The sequence below is a fragment of the Phoenix dactylifera genome, chromosome 9 (assembly GCF_051530095.1).
Source record: "Phoenix dactylifera cultivar Ajwa chromosome 9, Ajwa_hap1_PhDact_Kaust_v1.1, whole genome shotgun sequence".
NCBI lineage: Eukaryota > Viridiplantae > Streptophyta > Magnoliopsida > Arecales > Arecaceae > Phoenix > Phoenix dactylifera.
Window position 1 is genome coordinate 30,715,397 of NC_143198.1, and position 14,556 is coordinate 30,729,952.

The 14,556-nt window shown below is 39.2% G+C and overlaps 1 protein-coding gene and 1 pseudogene across 1 annotated transcript; both read right to left on the bottom strand.

Annotated features, from left to right (window-relative positions):
- Positions 1–763: 763 nt before the first annotated feature.
- Positions 764–1,450, bottom strand: LOC149752931 (secreted RxLR effector protein 161-like). Its single transcript, XM_089925671.1, has one exon. It carries the CDS (start codon positions 1,448–1,450, stop codon positions 764–766), a length of 687 nt encoding a protein of 228 aa, XP_089781797.1.
- Positions 1,451–8,531: 7,081 nt separating this feature from the next.
- LOC148702570 (uncharacterized) lies at positions 8,532–10,704 on the bottom strand (annotated as a pseudogene).
- Between the last annotated feature and the right edge of the window lie 3,852 nt (positions 10,705–14,556).

The window sequence follows — 14,556 nt, forward strand, 5'->3', positions numbered from 1 at the left end:
ATAACTATCTGCTGCTTCCAGGTGTGATGCTGAGGTCTGAATTCCCAACAGGAAGAGCAAAACATGGGCTCTCAGTTCTGCATGTAAAAACATCTTTATAGAGGATCATAATAGAACCAAACTTTAAGAAGCAAAGCATACCTGGATCCATTGATAGACTGATTGCTTAAAGCTTCCTTTCTTTCTGGATGATCAAATCTTTGTTCGTATCTCCCTCTTGGCCCCTGTTCGAACACCCAGGCGATGGAGTCCTTTTTCTGTGTTCACTTACTAGGCAGAGGGTGAGACCCGTTATGTTATCCTACCATCAAGGATAATGCGTCCACTTCTCACGGGATTGTAACTGACCACGATGTGGTCATGTGGGTCAAAACCCAACATTCTCCCACTTGACCCATATGACCATACTTTAGTTAGAAATGATATAAACATTAGGCGCGCATCATTCTAATCCATATATAGTCACTTGGGTCATCATAATACCATAATTAAACAACTTACTAATGCGAGTCAAGGCGGTTCCACATCAATATAATGACACAGTTCCTTCCAAGTACCACAACACTAGCAAATTATTTAACCATAGTCCATAAATGAGAAGTATCTTTAATGGTCAAACATTATGTCTTTGTCAAAGACAATTCCTGTAATCATACATTCAAACCCATACATGTACATATATTTGAAGAACAGGAAAAACAGAAACATAATCAATTATATCTAAGTGTCAAAGAAATAAACATAATACAATCCTCAACTAATATCATGGATTACAACTAAGACCCATTCTTTCAACATGCTCTTTAAAAGTCTTCGGTTGTAAACCTTTTGTTAAAGGATCTGCAATCATGAGCTCTGTCCTCATATTTTCTATAGACACATTTTGTTTCTGAACTTCCTCCTTGACAACAAAATATTTAAGCTCAATGTGCTTGGCACCATTAGAATATTTGTCGTTTCTGGAGAAATGGACGGCTGCAGTATTGTCACAAAAGATTCTCAGCGGCCTGGCAATAGAGTCGACAACCCCAAGTCCCGAGATAAAGTTACGCAGCCACAAACTATGAACCGTGGCCTCAAAGCATGCCACAAATTCTGCTTCCATGGTGGACGAAGCAGTGCTTGTCTGTTTGGCACTTTTCCATGAGATTGCTCCTCCAGCTAATAGGAACAAATAGCCAAACGTTGACTTTCTACTATCCACACATCCAGCAAAGTCTGAATCCGAATAGCCAATCACCTCAAGGCTATCTGACTTTCTATATGTAAGCATGTAATTCTTTGTTCCTTGCAAGTATCTCATCACCTTCTTTGCAGCTTTCCAGTGATCCATCCCTGGATTACTTTGGTATCTTCCTAGCATTCCAACTGCAAAACTGATGTCCGGTCTGGTACAGGTCTGAGCGTACATCAAGCTACCAACTGCAGAAGCATAAGGTATATTTTCCATCTACTTACGTTCCAATTCATTCTGTGGGCATTGCATGAGACTAAATTTATCCCCTTTCTGAATTGGAACAACACTGGCTGAACAATTCTCCATACCAAATCTCTCTAGAACTCTGTCTATATATGCCTTTTGAGACAACCCTAACAATCCACGTGATCGATCACGAAATATTTCAATGCCTATCACGTAGGTTGCCTCATTCATATCTTTCATTTCAAAGTTCTTTGAGAGAAAAACCTTAGTTTCATACAATAAGCCAAGATCACTACTGGCAAGCAATATGTCATCAACATATAGGACCAAAAAGATAAACTTGCTCCCACTGACCTTCAGGTATATACACCGATCAACAGTGTTTTCCTTAAAACCGAAGGAAATGATGGTATCATTGAACTTGCGATACCATTGTCGGGAAGCTTGTTTAAGACCATATATTGACTTCTTTAATTTGCAAACCATGTGTTCTTTTTCCTTTAATGGAAAACCTTCGGGCTGGTCCATATAGACTTCTTCATCTAAACTCCCATTCAGAAAAGCAGTTTTTACATCCATTTGGTGCAACTCTAAATCATAATGTGCAACCAAAGCCATAATAATTCTAAATGAGTCCTTTTTAGATACAGGAGAAAAGGTCTCTTTATAATCAATGCCTCCTTTCTGAGTGAAACCTTTGGCCACCAGTCTGGCTTTATGTCGTTCAACATTACCCTTTGAGTCGAGCTTGGTCTTAAAGACCCACTTACACCCAACTGTCTTACAACCTTCGGGCAAATCAACGACATCCCAGACTTCATTCTGATCCATTGATTTCAACTCATCTTTCATGGCATCAATCCATTTAATAGAATCAATACTTTCTATGGCTTGTTTAAAAGAAACCGGATCTTTTCTTGTCCCTATATCAAAATCAAATTCTTGTAGATAAACCATATAATCATTCGGAATGGCAGATCTCCTTTCTCTTTGAGATCTCCTTAATGTCATCCCTTGTGGTTCTTCTACAACTTGTTCAGTGGTGATAACTTCATTATGGAGTATTTGATCATTAATTTGTTGTTCATTGTTATTAAACTGTGTGACAACTGTAGGAACAACAATTTTCTTAGAAGTCATGGGTAAAGGGACTTGCACCCTAACTTCTTGAATTTTCACATTTTGTGGTTTATCACTCCCACTGGTTTCACCATTCTCAATGAATTTGACATTACCGGTCTCTATAATTCTTGTACTATGGTTAGGACAGTAAATCCTATACCCTTTGGATTTTTCGGGATAACCTATAAAGTATCCACTAATCGTTCTAAAATCCAATTTCTTTTCATGTGGATTATAAATTCTGGCCTCCGCCGGACAACCCCAAACATGCAGGTGTCTTAAACTCGGTTTCCTTCCTGTCCATAGCTCAAAAGGAGTTTTTGGAACTGCCTTACTAGGAACCCGGTTTAATATGTATACAGCGGTCTTAAGGGCTTCCATCCACAACGACATGGGTAAAGGAAAATTACTTAACATACTCCTAACCATATCCATAAGAGTACGATTACGCCTTTCAGCTACTCCATTCTGCTGTGGCGTTCCCGGCATAGTGTATTGAGCACGTATGCCATGCTTTTCTAAGAGTTTAGCAAATGGGTCAGGGTGTTGTCCTGTTTCATCATACCTACCATAATATTCACCACCTCTATCAGACCTGACAATTTTCACCTTTCTATCTAATTGTCTTTCAACCTCAGTAATGTATACCTCTAGGACATCCACTGCCTGAGATTTTTCATGCAACAAATAGACATAACCATAACGTGAAAAATCATCAATAAAGGTGATAAAATACTTCTCTCCACCAAATGATGGGGAGTCAAAAGGCCCACAAATGTCTGTATGGATAATTTCAAGAAGTTCTTCACTTCTTGTGGCAACTTTCTTTGTGTGTTTGGTTTGCTTTCCCTTAATGCAGTCTACACACATACCGAGATCAGTAAAGTCTAAGTTTGACAAAATCTCATCCTTTACTAATCTCTCTAATCTTTCTTTGGATATATGACCCAATCTTTTATGCCACAAGTTAGAAGATTTTTCATTTATCAGGTTTCGTTTAATTCCAACATTATGATGCAAGGTCATAAGAGTTTCAGCAAAATGATTATCAAGATTTACTTTATATAATCCATCACACAAAACACCAGAACCAAGAAAGACATTGTCTTTGAAAAGACGCAAACTAGCATTTCCAATTTTAAAGAAATATCCTTCAATATCAAGTTTAGAAACAGAAATTAAATTTCTAGAAATAGAAGGAACATAAAGAGTCTGAAGCAAATCTAAATGACAACCAGTATTTAAAAGCAAACGATAGGTTCCAACAGCTGTTACAGGAACTCTAACCCCATTCCCCAAAAAGATAAAACTTTCATTTGGATCTTGCATCTGGGTTGTAAGGAATCCCTGCATCGTATTAGAAACATGAACATTAGAACCTGAGTCAAACCACCAAGTATTAGAAGGAACTTCAGTAAGGTTTGATTCAAAACATACATAAGCCAAAGGCTTACCTTTCTTTTCAAACCATGCCTTGCGTTTATGGCAGTCCTTCTGATAGTGTCCCAATTTTTTGCAGAAATGGCATCTATCTTTGTTTTGTTTCTTCTTATGAACCTCGGTATCATGATGAGGCTCTTTACCCTTGGATGGTCCACTCTTCATGCCCTTTCTTGGCTTCTTCCATTTCTTCCTGGCTCCATGACTTACAAGATTGACAGAATGATATCCTTGTTGCTTAAGTCTTGTCTCCTCTTGAACAAGCATACTGGTCAATTCATTCACATTCCACTTATCCTTAATAGTGTTATAGTGAATTTGAAATGATCCAAATTGAGGAGGCAAGGAGTTCAAAATAAATTGAACCAAAAAGGATTCATTCACATCCATCCCTAGAGCCTTCAGTTTAGCTGCTATATTTGTCATTTCAAGGATATGCTCATGCATCCCACAAGTACCATCAAATTTCATGGTGGTTAGTTTAGCCATTAATGTCCCAGCCAGAGACTTATCAGCAGATCGGAAACGTTCTTCCACAGTTTTCAATAATGCTTGAGCACTGTCACATTCAGGAAGCGTTGACTTGATATTATTCGCTATACTCATCCGCATAAACATAATGCTCAATCTGTTCGATCTTTCCCAAGTCTCATAAAAAGACCTTTCTTCCGAGCTGCTCAAATCAGTAATGTCAGCCGGTTTCTCAGATCGGAGTGCTAAATCAAGATCCAGAATACCTAGGTGAAACTGGACTTGTTCATTCCACTCTGAGAAATTAGTTCCATTAAAGATCGTAACAGATGAAGCTTGCGAATGAAGCGAAATAGGAATAGATACTGCAATAAGAAAATTAACAATAAGAAAATGCTTACAACATTAACACTTTGAGTTAGCAATAATGATGAATAACATAAATAGTATTACCATAATACACCTTTGGGTAGTAATCATGAAATACTAAATTACTATTATGGTGATTCCCAATTCACCTAGGAATAATTAATGATATAGGTCCAAAATTCAAATAGGTCTGTTGCCTTTGAGCATCCAAAACCTATTAAATCAAGGATACTCATTAATTATCCTAACTCAGCAAATCAATCATTTGAAAGTGGTGCACCTTTGGGCCAATCCATAATATCTCATGATTGAAAAACTGTAAGTCATAATTTGCAAAGTCATTATCTTAATACATGGGATTAGAGTATTTGATGACTTGATGTCTATTAAACATTCTAGTTGGGTTACTTTGGCAACTACCAAACTATTTCATAATATAGACATCAAATTAAAATAATGACATTGCACATAATTGACAATTCATAATATGACAAATTAAAATAAAACATATATTTAATATTTTACTAATCTACACAATCAGTACATGTGTCATATCATGCTATCAAGTATGCTAAAATGTAAAATAAATGACAAAATTTTTATCACATTACCCTACAAGGACCTCTGCATAAATAATATATTTTATAGGGACTAAATTAACATATTTTGAGGACCTCTAAACAAGTGATATGCTTTACAGGGACTAAATTAAAATATTTTGTTTCTTATAGCCCTAGAAGGATGTCAGCATAAATAAAATGTTTCACAGGGGCTTAACAGAAACAATTTCATCCTTTAACAGCCCTCTAAGGACTTCACAATAAATAAAATATTTTATAGGGACTTAATAGAAACATTTTCAACTTGTAACAGCCCTCTAAGACTTCAGTATAATTGGTATGTTTCACAGGGACTTAAACAGAAACATTTCATTCTTTTATCATCCCCGGGAGGGCTGTATGAAACAATAAAATGTTTCATAAGGGCTTAACTGAAAATTTTCCCATCAATTGACTAAACGAACTCGGGTTTTGGATCGAAACCCAAAAACCCGAACCCATTATGCCTGTTATGCCCCAGACGGGTTATCTATTCCGGGTTCGGGTCGAAACTCATGCCCAAAACCCGTTATGAATAAATTATTATTATTTTTTTTTTTTTTTTAAAAGAACTGAAGACGGGTCGATCCCGACCCGTCTTCCTCCTCTTTTAGCGGCGGGCTAGGGTTCCGCCGAACCCAGCCCGCCAGCCTCCGGTCGCCGGGGCGGTGAGCGCGCCGCTTCCCTCCGGTGGACTCGCCGCCCGATGGCGAGCCCACCGGCGGTCGCACGCCAGCAGGCAACGCCGGCGGGTTGGGGTTCCGCCGAACCCAACCCGTCGGCTCTTAGGAGCAGCGGGAGGCGATCATGCCGCCGGACGAAGTGCCGCCCGACGGCGCCACCGAAATGGGCCCGACGCCGGACGAAACGCCGCCCGACGGCGTCACCCGCAGGAATACGCCGACCGACGGCGATCATCCGGTGAGTTTTATCTTCCGACCCGTCTCCCTTTTTTTTTTTTTTATGGAGTGGGAGGGAGACCATGGCCGGCGGCTACGCCGGATCTTCTGATGGCTCACGGCGGCATATGCCGGCCAGATCCGGCGTCAGCAGGGTGATTCTTCCTTTTTTTTTTTTTTTTTGGTTGTTTCTCAAATCCATGAATCCGGCCCTGGGATGGAAGCCATGGCCGAGAGTCGACGCTGGATCCCGTGTCGGCTCTCGGTGCCATGGCCGGCTAGATCCAACATTGGGATGATCCATCCCTGCGGCCGTGGAGACTATCCATGGGACTGTCAAAATAGGGGTTTTACCATTTACTGTGATCTGGTTCTAGGATGAACCAGGCTCTGATACCACATGTAAAAACATCTTTATAGAGGATCATAATAGAACCAAACTTTAAGAAGCAAAGCATACCTGGATCCATTGATAGACTGATTGCTTAAAGCTTCCTTTCTTTCTGGATGATCAAATCTTTGTTCGTATCTCCCTCTTGGCCCCTGTTCGAACACCCAGGCGATGGAGTCCTTTTTCTGTGTTCACTTACTAGGCAGAGGGTGAGACCCGTTATGTTATCCTACCATCAAGGATAATGCGTCCACTTCTCACGGGATTGTAACTGACCACGATGTGGTCATGTGGGTCAAAACCCAACACTGCAACACAAGGAAGCCACTCATTCTCAATGGTAAGACACAAAATATGAAGAGGTGCTTGAGCAATGCCAGGTATACTGGCTAGAAGATAACAAACTGGTGAAGAATAGAAACACATCTTTTATTTTCTTTGCTCCCCTTTTCCCACCCCCTTCCATGAGAACCATATGTTCTCAACTTGAGCCACATCTCCTACCAGCCTCTAGTTGTGGACCTAATGTCAAGCCTCCCAATGAATGTTCTCATCATTTTCAGATGAAAATGAACCGGCTGGAAGGCTCCAGTGCGATTCACAATCAACGCCAGAGATTGAATTGAGAACATGGGCAACGGTCAATGAGACCACACATCTTGATTCATATTAGGATATCCCAGGCTTATTCAGACCTTACATGTAGTTTCGTCTCTTTCACCGTCCACCGACACCCGTTCCTCTTGTAATCACTTATCAATTCCATCTTCTTAGTATGGAATTATGAAAGAAAAATTACTCTCTTTTTTTTTTTGTTTGGGCAAAGTAGGCCTTTCTTTGTTGGGGTTGGGGTGATCCATTTTGGAATTTATTAGACTACTATAACTCTGCACTCATGACTGCTTTCCATTGCAAATAAGTGCATCGATGACCAAAACATATGCATGCATTTGAAGGTAGGGGCATAAGAATCCAGTAAGGTATATATTGTTTTCTTCGCACAAGGGCACAAATTGTTTAAAAAATGATCTTGTTTTTGCAAAAATCAAAATAGTGGATTTTTTTCTTGTAAAATCTCTTCATTATTAATTATTAGCAAAATATCTTTGTACATTTTTCTTCATTGATGATAATCAGAGCCCAGAGTCATTTCCCAAGAAAATCGCATCTTTGAAATGTTTCTTCCTGGACAACGTGAACTAGTTTGTGTTTCTCCTTTGAATTGGTAGGTAGTGTGTCATTCTCTCTTTTTTGGTTATTGACTTATTGTCTGTCGCAAGCCCAACCAGGAACGGCATCAGACAACAGGATTGCTTTTTTGGTTATTAGTTTAAAGTCAATGATAGCTAAAGCAACAATCATGTACTCCTCGTTTCCAGGTCTCTTTGCATTGTTGAAGACTGGAAGGACATTTCAAATCCTAGGGCCAAACCCATGAACATTATGCATATGAGAATAAAGGACAATCCTCTCAAGTCCATATAAACAAGGACAACCTGATCTCAATACCAGCAAACTGGACTGTCAGCCCATAGTATGTAACTGGCATTTTGAGGGATATTAATCATCACTGTAGATTGAGATAAACAAGAAAATTCAACCGAGATGAGAGTTTGTTAGATACAATTCATGAATGATCATAAAATGACAGAATTGTAAATGTGAGTGAATCATCAGCTACAACAAACCAGAACAGTATAGCTATAAATTCTTCCTGATTTTGTAAATGATATTAATCCATTCGTTCTATCTGTCCTAGCATCTAGTCTCATAACTGTTGGTTAGAATTTCATGACCAGGACTTCCACTCTATACAGTGTTAGGCTTAAATGTAACTCGCTAGATTGAGCATCCCATGGATGCTTTGATAACCAGTTAATAGATCTTAAGGCCCTCTATGAGCTCTGGCCTATCAATAGAGAGAAATTAGAATTTTGTATGGGAATCTCGTCTGAAGGTCCATTCACAAGTATTAATTGCTAAGCGCAGAGAGAGAGAGCTGTAGCTGTCGCTAGAATTTTTTTTGAGAATAAAAACAATTTGTTTTGTTCCCTCTATAGGTCATCATCTACAGAACCCTTGGAATCCACATTATAATAAGCAAAGGCAAGAAACATATGCACCACTAGAAATTTTTCTTTTCTGTCCTTAGCAGAACAGGAGCCAAATTTCATAACAAAAAAAAGCCATAAATATCATCTATAATAAAAGTAATTAAACCAGCATTGTACTACAACTTCTAAGCGCATCTCATCAAGCTACCAGTCTCTCTCTTCTTTTTTATTTTTTGATGAGAATAAGGTACCCGTCCCAAGGACTCGCGAATCGAATTTTGCAATGGAGATGGCATCATGGATAACATTCTCAGTTCCCACATCGAATGTTCTCCTGCCATGACAACACTCGAGCTCGATAAAGCATCACTAGTCCTCGGGGATTCTCCGATCGATTCCATGCAGCACCTCGTAGAGCTGACTTGAGAGCCTGCCGCCCTCCTGATCGGTTTCAAGCCCTTGAACTTCTTGTGCATAGGCATCAGGAAACTCAAGTACCTTTGGAAGAACTTATTGGAAGACTTCGTGCAGCTGCCCCCCAAGAAATGTACCTTGCTATCGTTGCCTCTCGAGAGGTTGTCCTTGGATGAGCTCCAGCATGGTGACGTGGGCGCTCCTTGCACTGGACTAAAAAGTGATGAAGAATTCAGAGAAATAGGACTACCTGGGACAGTGTAGAAGTAGCGAGAACCGAACCGGTTGCTCCCAGAGAGCAATGACTTGGATGAGTCTGTCGAGAGAGTTCGTAGAGGAGTTGGAGGCGAGTTCGCTTCTTGGTGGCCGGGTTGATGAGGTGAAGGGGCAGAAGCAGGCCACTGGAGAAGATCTGGTCAGCGCGAACGAGGACCGGAGATTGCGAGCTAGGGAGACTGAAGTCGAAGTCGATGAAGTCGGCCTTCGGACGCATTGAGATCAACTTGGGGTCCATTTCGATGAAGGAACCAGCATCCTGCGGGGTGTCCAGAGAGAAGCGAAGGCCATCATCGAGAGAGTTGATAGAAGGTTTCATGCTGAGCAACCAGTTATAGGAGAAGCTGTCAATGGAGAGCTGCTGTCGTAAGGGCTCCATGGAGCTACAATTCCAATGTTTGGAGGTTGAGGAATGTGAATGGGAATGATGATAGGAAGGGTGACTAAAGAAATAGCATGGTATGATGAGTAAGTACAAATATGCCTCCATCAAGTGACGTGGATCTATCTAATGACCATGATGCTCCTTTATTAGCTCTAGATGGCTAGATCTTCTTGGGGAGGTTTAGATTTATCCAGTCAAATTGATTTAGTTGAGTCTTTAGGCTTAAATTGATCCAGCAGAAAAATGAAGTCTTGTTTGATTCTGATGAGTTGATCTTCTGTCTTCCTCTTTTAATGCTGTATTTGTTGTCATTCCTTATATTTATATTGCTTTTCATTCAACAGAAATATGTTGATCTCTACACCTGCTTTAATTTCTTTTTCATTCTTTAAATATTGGACTTTATTTAAACCATTGAAAAATACTAAATCATTCCCTATCAGGTCTTTACTGCACTGATTAAACCATCTAGATTCGCTACCTTTTTCTTTCTGGTTTATTATTAGACAAGTTATAAAGCTTATAAAATTTGCATGTCAAGTGTGCTAGAAGGTTGGATATGATATTAGAGGAAGAATCATGCTTTGATTTACAAATAGTGTTGCACTCCAGCTCGAAATTGAGCTTCCGTTAATATCTTTACTCTAAAATGCTGTATGGACAAGCAAAGAGAGAGAGAAAAAAAGGTAGAAAGCCTTTGCATTAGTCTTGAATCTTTCTATCAATATACGTATGCATGTATGTATGTATGGAGTGCTATTCACCCATGACCGGCTGGAAGGAGCCCACATTAGAGATGACCAAGTATTTGTTGGGCCAAGTCCAACTTAGGCTTCAAATATGTTATATAGCACTAACTCAGCTTGGGCTTGGATCAGCCCACATGCAACATAAACATCAGAGTGCAAATGGATCGGGTCGGATCGGATCCTGGGTGACCCCGATCTGATCCGATTTTTTGTTTGGATCCTAATTTTGGTTTCAGATCCGATCCGGTTGAAGATCGGATCGGATCGGGTCGGGCCGGATTGGATCCGGGTTCGAGTTGGGTTCAAATCGGATCCATTTTTTTTATACTTTTGGGAAAGAATTTGGACAAATCTAATTTGGTCATATCATAATTATGAGGTGCTGGGTGACCCATGACTTAAAGACTTGCAATTGACCTCGAGTTAGGACAGATGACCCCTGACTTCCTAAGTAAGTCGGTCTACAAGCCAAATTTCATATCACACTATTTTTTGTCCATATGACTGATTGGACGGAACTTGGTGTCTCCCAGCTCCCCTCTCACAAGGACTAAAAAAATCCCAGACCTTCTTCCAAAATCCAATTCCATTGCAGAAAACTGGCACATGACCCATATTCAGTTAAGTGTTCCCACACTTCCTCCCGGCAAAAGTTAAAAAAACAGAAACAAAAAAACAGAAAAGAAAAAAAAAAAAAGCCAGCTACCGAGATACCAGAGGTATCAACAGTGAAATAGATGGAGAGAAGATCCTGACGGACCAATAATGCCACGACCCACACAAAAAAAAGAAAAAAAAAACTCTTTTTTGCTTTTTCCTCCTCTCTCTTTCTCTCTTCGGATCTATTCGGGTCGGGTCGGATCCGTTCGGTAAACCCAGATCCGACCCATAAAATGATTCGGGTTCAATTTTAGGATCCAACCCGGACCCGCAGGTCCTACAATTCGGATCGAGCCTACGTGGGTCGGGCCAGGTCAGGTCTCGGGTCGACCCGATCCATTTGCAGCCTTAATAAACATAAATGATGTAACATAGACCCTGAAATTTCATATATGGAAATATAAAAGTACTCATGCAGTCTCTTCTTTTTTAAAAAAATAAAAATAAAAGCAAGATGTTATTTTACTTCAGCAACCAAATAGATTACTATGTTTGGATTATGTTTGGGCTGAAATCAGAAATCTGACCTAGGCCTACTACTTCGGAGCCAGCTCAAGCCCAACTTATAGCAGTATGGGCTTGAATGACATAGGGCACATCAGGAAAAGCCCGAGATCAGCCCGAGATCACCACCGACCTGGACCAGGCCGCCCAGTGTTCTCCCTCGTGAGAGAGCTTTCCTTGACAAGTATCGCCGCAAAGAGTATTGCACGCTTGTGGCATATGTTTCAAATGTCGGTGAAAGACATAAATAAGATATAAAGCTGAAGGCCTTCAAGGGTGAGCTTTCCATACTAAAAGGGCAGGCCGGCCGCGAGGCATTTGGACAAAAGAATTCCAATCCAAATCCCCAGGCCGTGCCGAAAGCAACGATTAGCTTGTCGTGAAGATATTCTATCTACGGGGTAATGAAATGAGATGTAATTGCCACCGAAACATATAGAAATTTAAGAAAGACCGCGGCCACCGCCAAAATCTCTTCACGGATACAACCATTATACTATGTAGGACGTGATCCACAGTGGTAAAAAAAGAAACAATGGTGAATGATGATGATGGTGGCAAGGGTAGCTAGAGTTGACATTTAGAACTTATTTGGTTCACAGAAAAAAAATTTTCTTACTGAATTTTTTTTTTGAAATTTTTTTTCGAAATATAATATTTTAAAAAATAATTTTGGCATATTTGGTTGATCATGTAAAAGTGATACATTCTAAAGTGGCTTATGCTTTGATAAGCGTTTATTTTTCTGAAAAAATTGTATAAAATACCTATTATATCCATAACAAAGGAAAAGACTTTATTAATGAATTTTAATGGCTTAAGGATACCTTTCTCATTTCCACTACAGCTTTTTCTTTTTTATGAAATATAAAAATATTATTTTCATAGAAATGCTACTTCCTTATCTCTATTCTTTTAAAACACCAACTAAACAAGAACCATTTTTTCGTTTTTTCATCGACCATACTTTTTTTTCTCCTTTTCTTCTTTTAAAAACACCAATTCCGTATTATTTTCTTTCCTTTTGCTATTTTATCTTTTTCTTCGAAGAAATCTTGCTATTCTTCGGACCTAATTAACTTGAAGTCTAACTAGCATCCTCTACTCAATTCTGACTTCTAAATTTGAGACATAGGAGAATTCCAAGATTCTTTATACCTAGAGCATGGTCCGCCATTAATTTTCCTTTGGACGATGTAAAGCAACAACTTTGCTGTGCCTTACACGAAAATTTATCTTTGAAGGCAAGCAAAAGAGAACCAATGCCCCCGTGAAAGCTATAACCCACAAACTTGGAGCCAAGGTTCTCCCTTGGGCTTTAGGCCAAGCAAGAAAAGGATCAGCCACCTCGTGATGGAGTCATAAAAGTAGTGCTCGAGCGCGGGTGGCGGCGACAGTCTCCGGGACCCCACATGATTGGCCAATCCCATCCGTAAAAGAGAGTGGGGACCACTTGCTGCTGCGCTGGAGTGATGGCGATCCCTTCGCCTGGGCCCCACCCAACCGACAGCCATTCGCTGGAGTGCAATGCCTCGGAATTTGGTTCGCCGCGAATTTTATCCCACTGAAATAATTTTTTCGAGAAAGCTACGCCGAGATATATAATATTTTAAAAATTAATTTTTATATATTTAGCTGATCATAAAAAAAAATATTTTATAGAATGGTTAATACTTGATTGAGCAAAACACATACTATGCCCTTAATAAAGTTGTATAAAATAGTTATAGAACGTCGCAGGTATAATTTTTAACAGTTATTTTAAATTTAATTTTTTCATATATATTTTAAAATATTTATTGGGTTGAATTTTTAGAGTTCTTATAATTTTTAATAATTAAATTCTTCTTTTATGTTATGGTGGTTTTTAATATATATTTTTAATAGTTTTAAAAATAATTATTAAAAATAGCTATTATGAATATTATGATGGTTTAAGAATATTTTTAGTAAAAAAATCATCATAATTTTCGGTCTATAGCGTATACAGGATCTTCTCTTTTATAAAATGTGAAAAATTTATATCTAAAAAAAGTATTTTCCAATCCATTTTTTAAAATTTTCAATCAAATATAAGAATTTTTTTTTTTTTTTGCTGATGATATTTTTCTTCCTTTTCTTTCTTTTCTGGGAACCGAATATTTTGCAAAGAGAAAAGTTAGAATGGAAGCTTTTTAAATGAGAGTGGGGCAAAATGATGGGGGAAGCATCAAACAGATGATTTAGAGAAGCTTGATTAGGTAAGGAAGCAGCTCTATCCGATTGGCTCCTCATTGTGGGGCCCAGAGAGTCCTGTAGGGGGCAAACTAACCCCACCTAAAGGAGGTGGATTTGGTGGAGCTTTATCCTATTATTTATAGCTCCATGAATGCGTGGTTTACCTACCCGCGGGGTAAAGTAGCGCTAGCCGGACCCGAAAGTTGTGCGATCTTCAATGTAACTCTTCTGGTTTGGTGCATCTTCCACTAAAAACAGGAAGAACTATACTAGTTATGTGTGACATTTGATAAAATATTTACAACTTCTACGAATCCCAAGCTTGTATATGAATTGCAGTATTGACTTATATGTAAATTTCACATGCAGGTATATTGAGATCTATGAGTCTAACACCTGTTGCCCCTCGTCTTGTCTTGATTTATATATTAGATACTTTGCGAGTTGCATCCAAGAATAAGCACCCATCTCAAGTTCGCTCGGCGCTATCTCAATATGCCTCTCACAACTTTTACTGGCAAAATTAATTTATTTCTTCATTGACCAATAGCCAACATGGTCTTGTGATGCTGAAGGACATGTT

Coding starts and splice junctions, on each gene's coding strand:
- LOC149752931 (XM_089925671.1), bottom strand. CDS start 1,450: ATGGAAAATATACCTTATGCTTCTGCAGTTGGTAGCTTGATGTACGCT.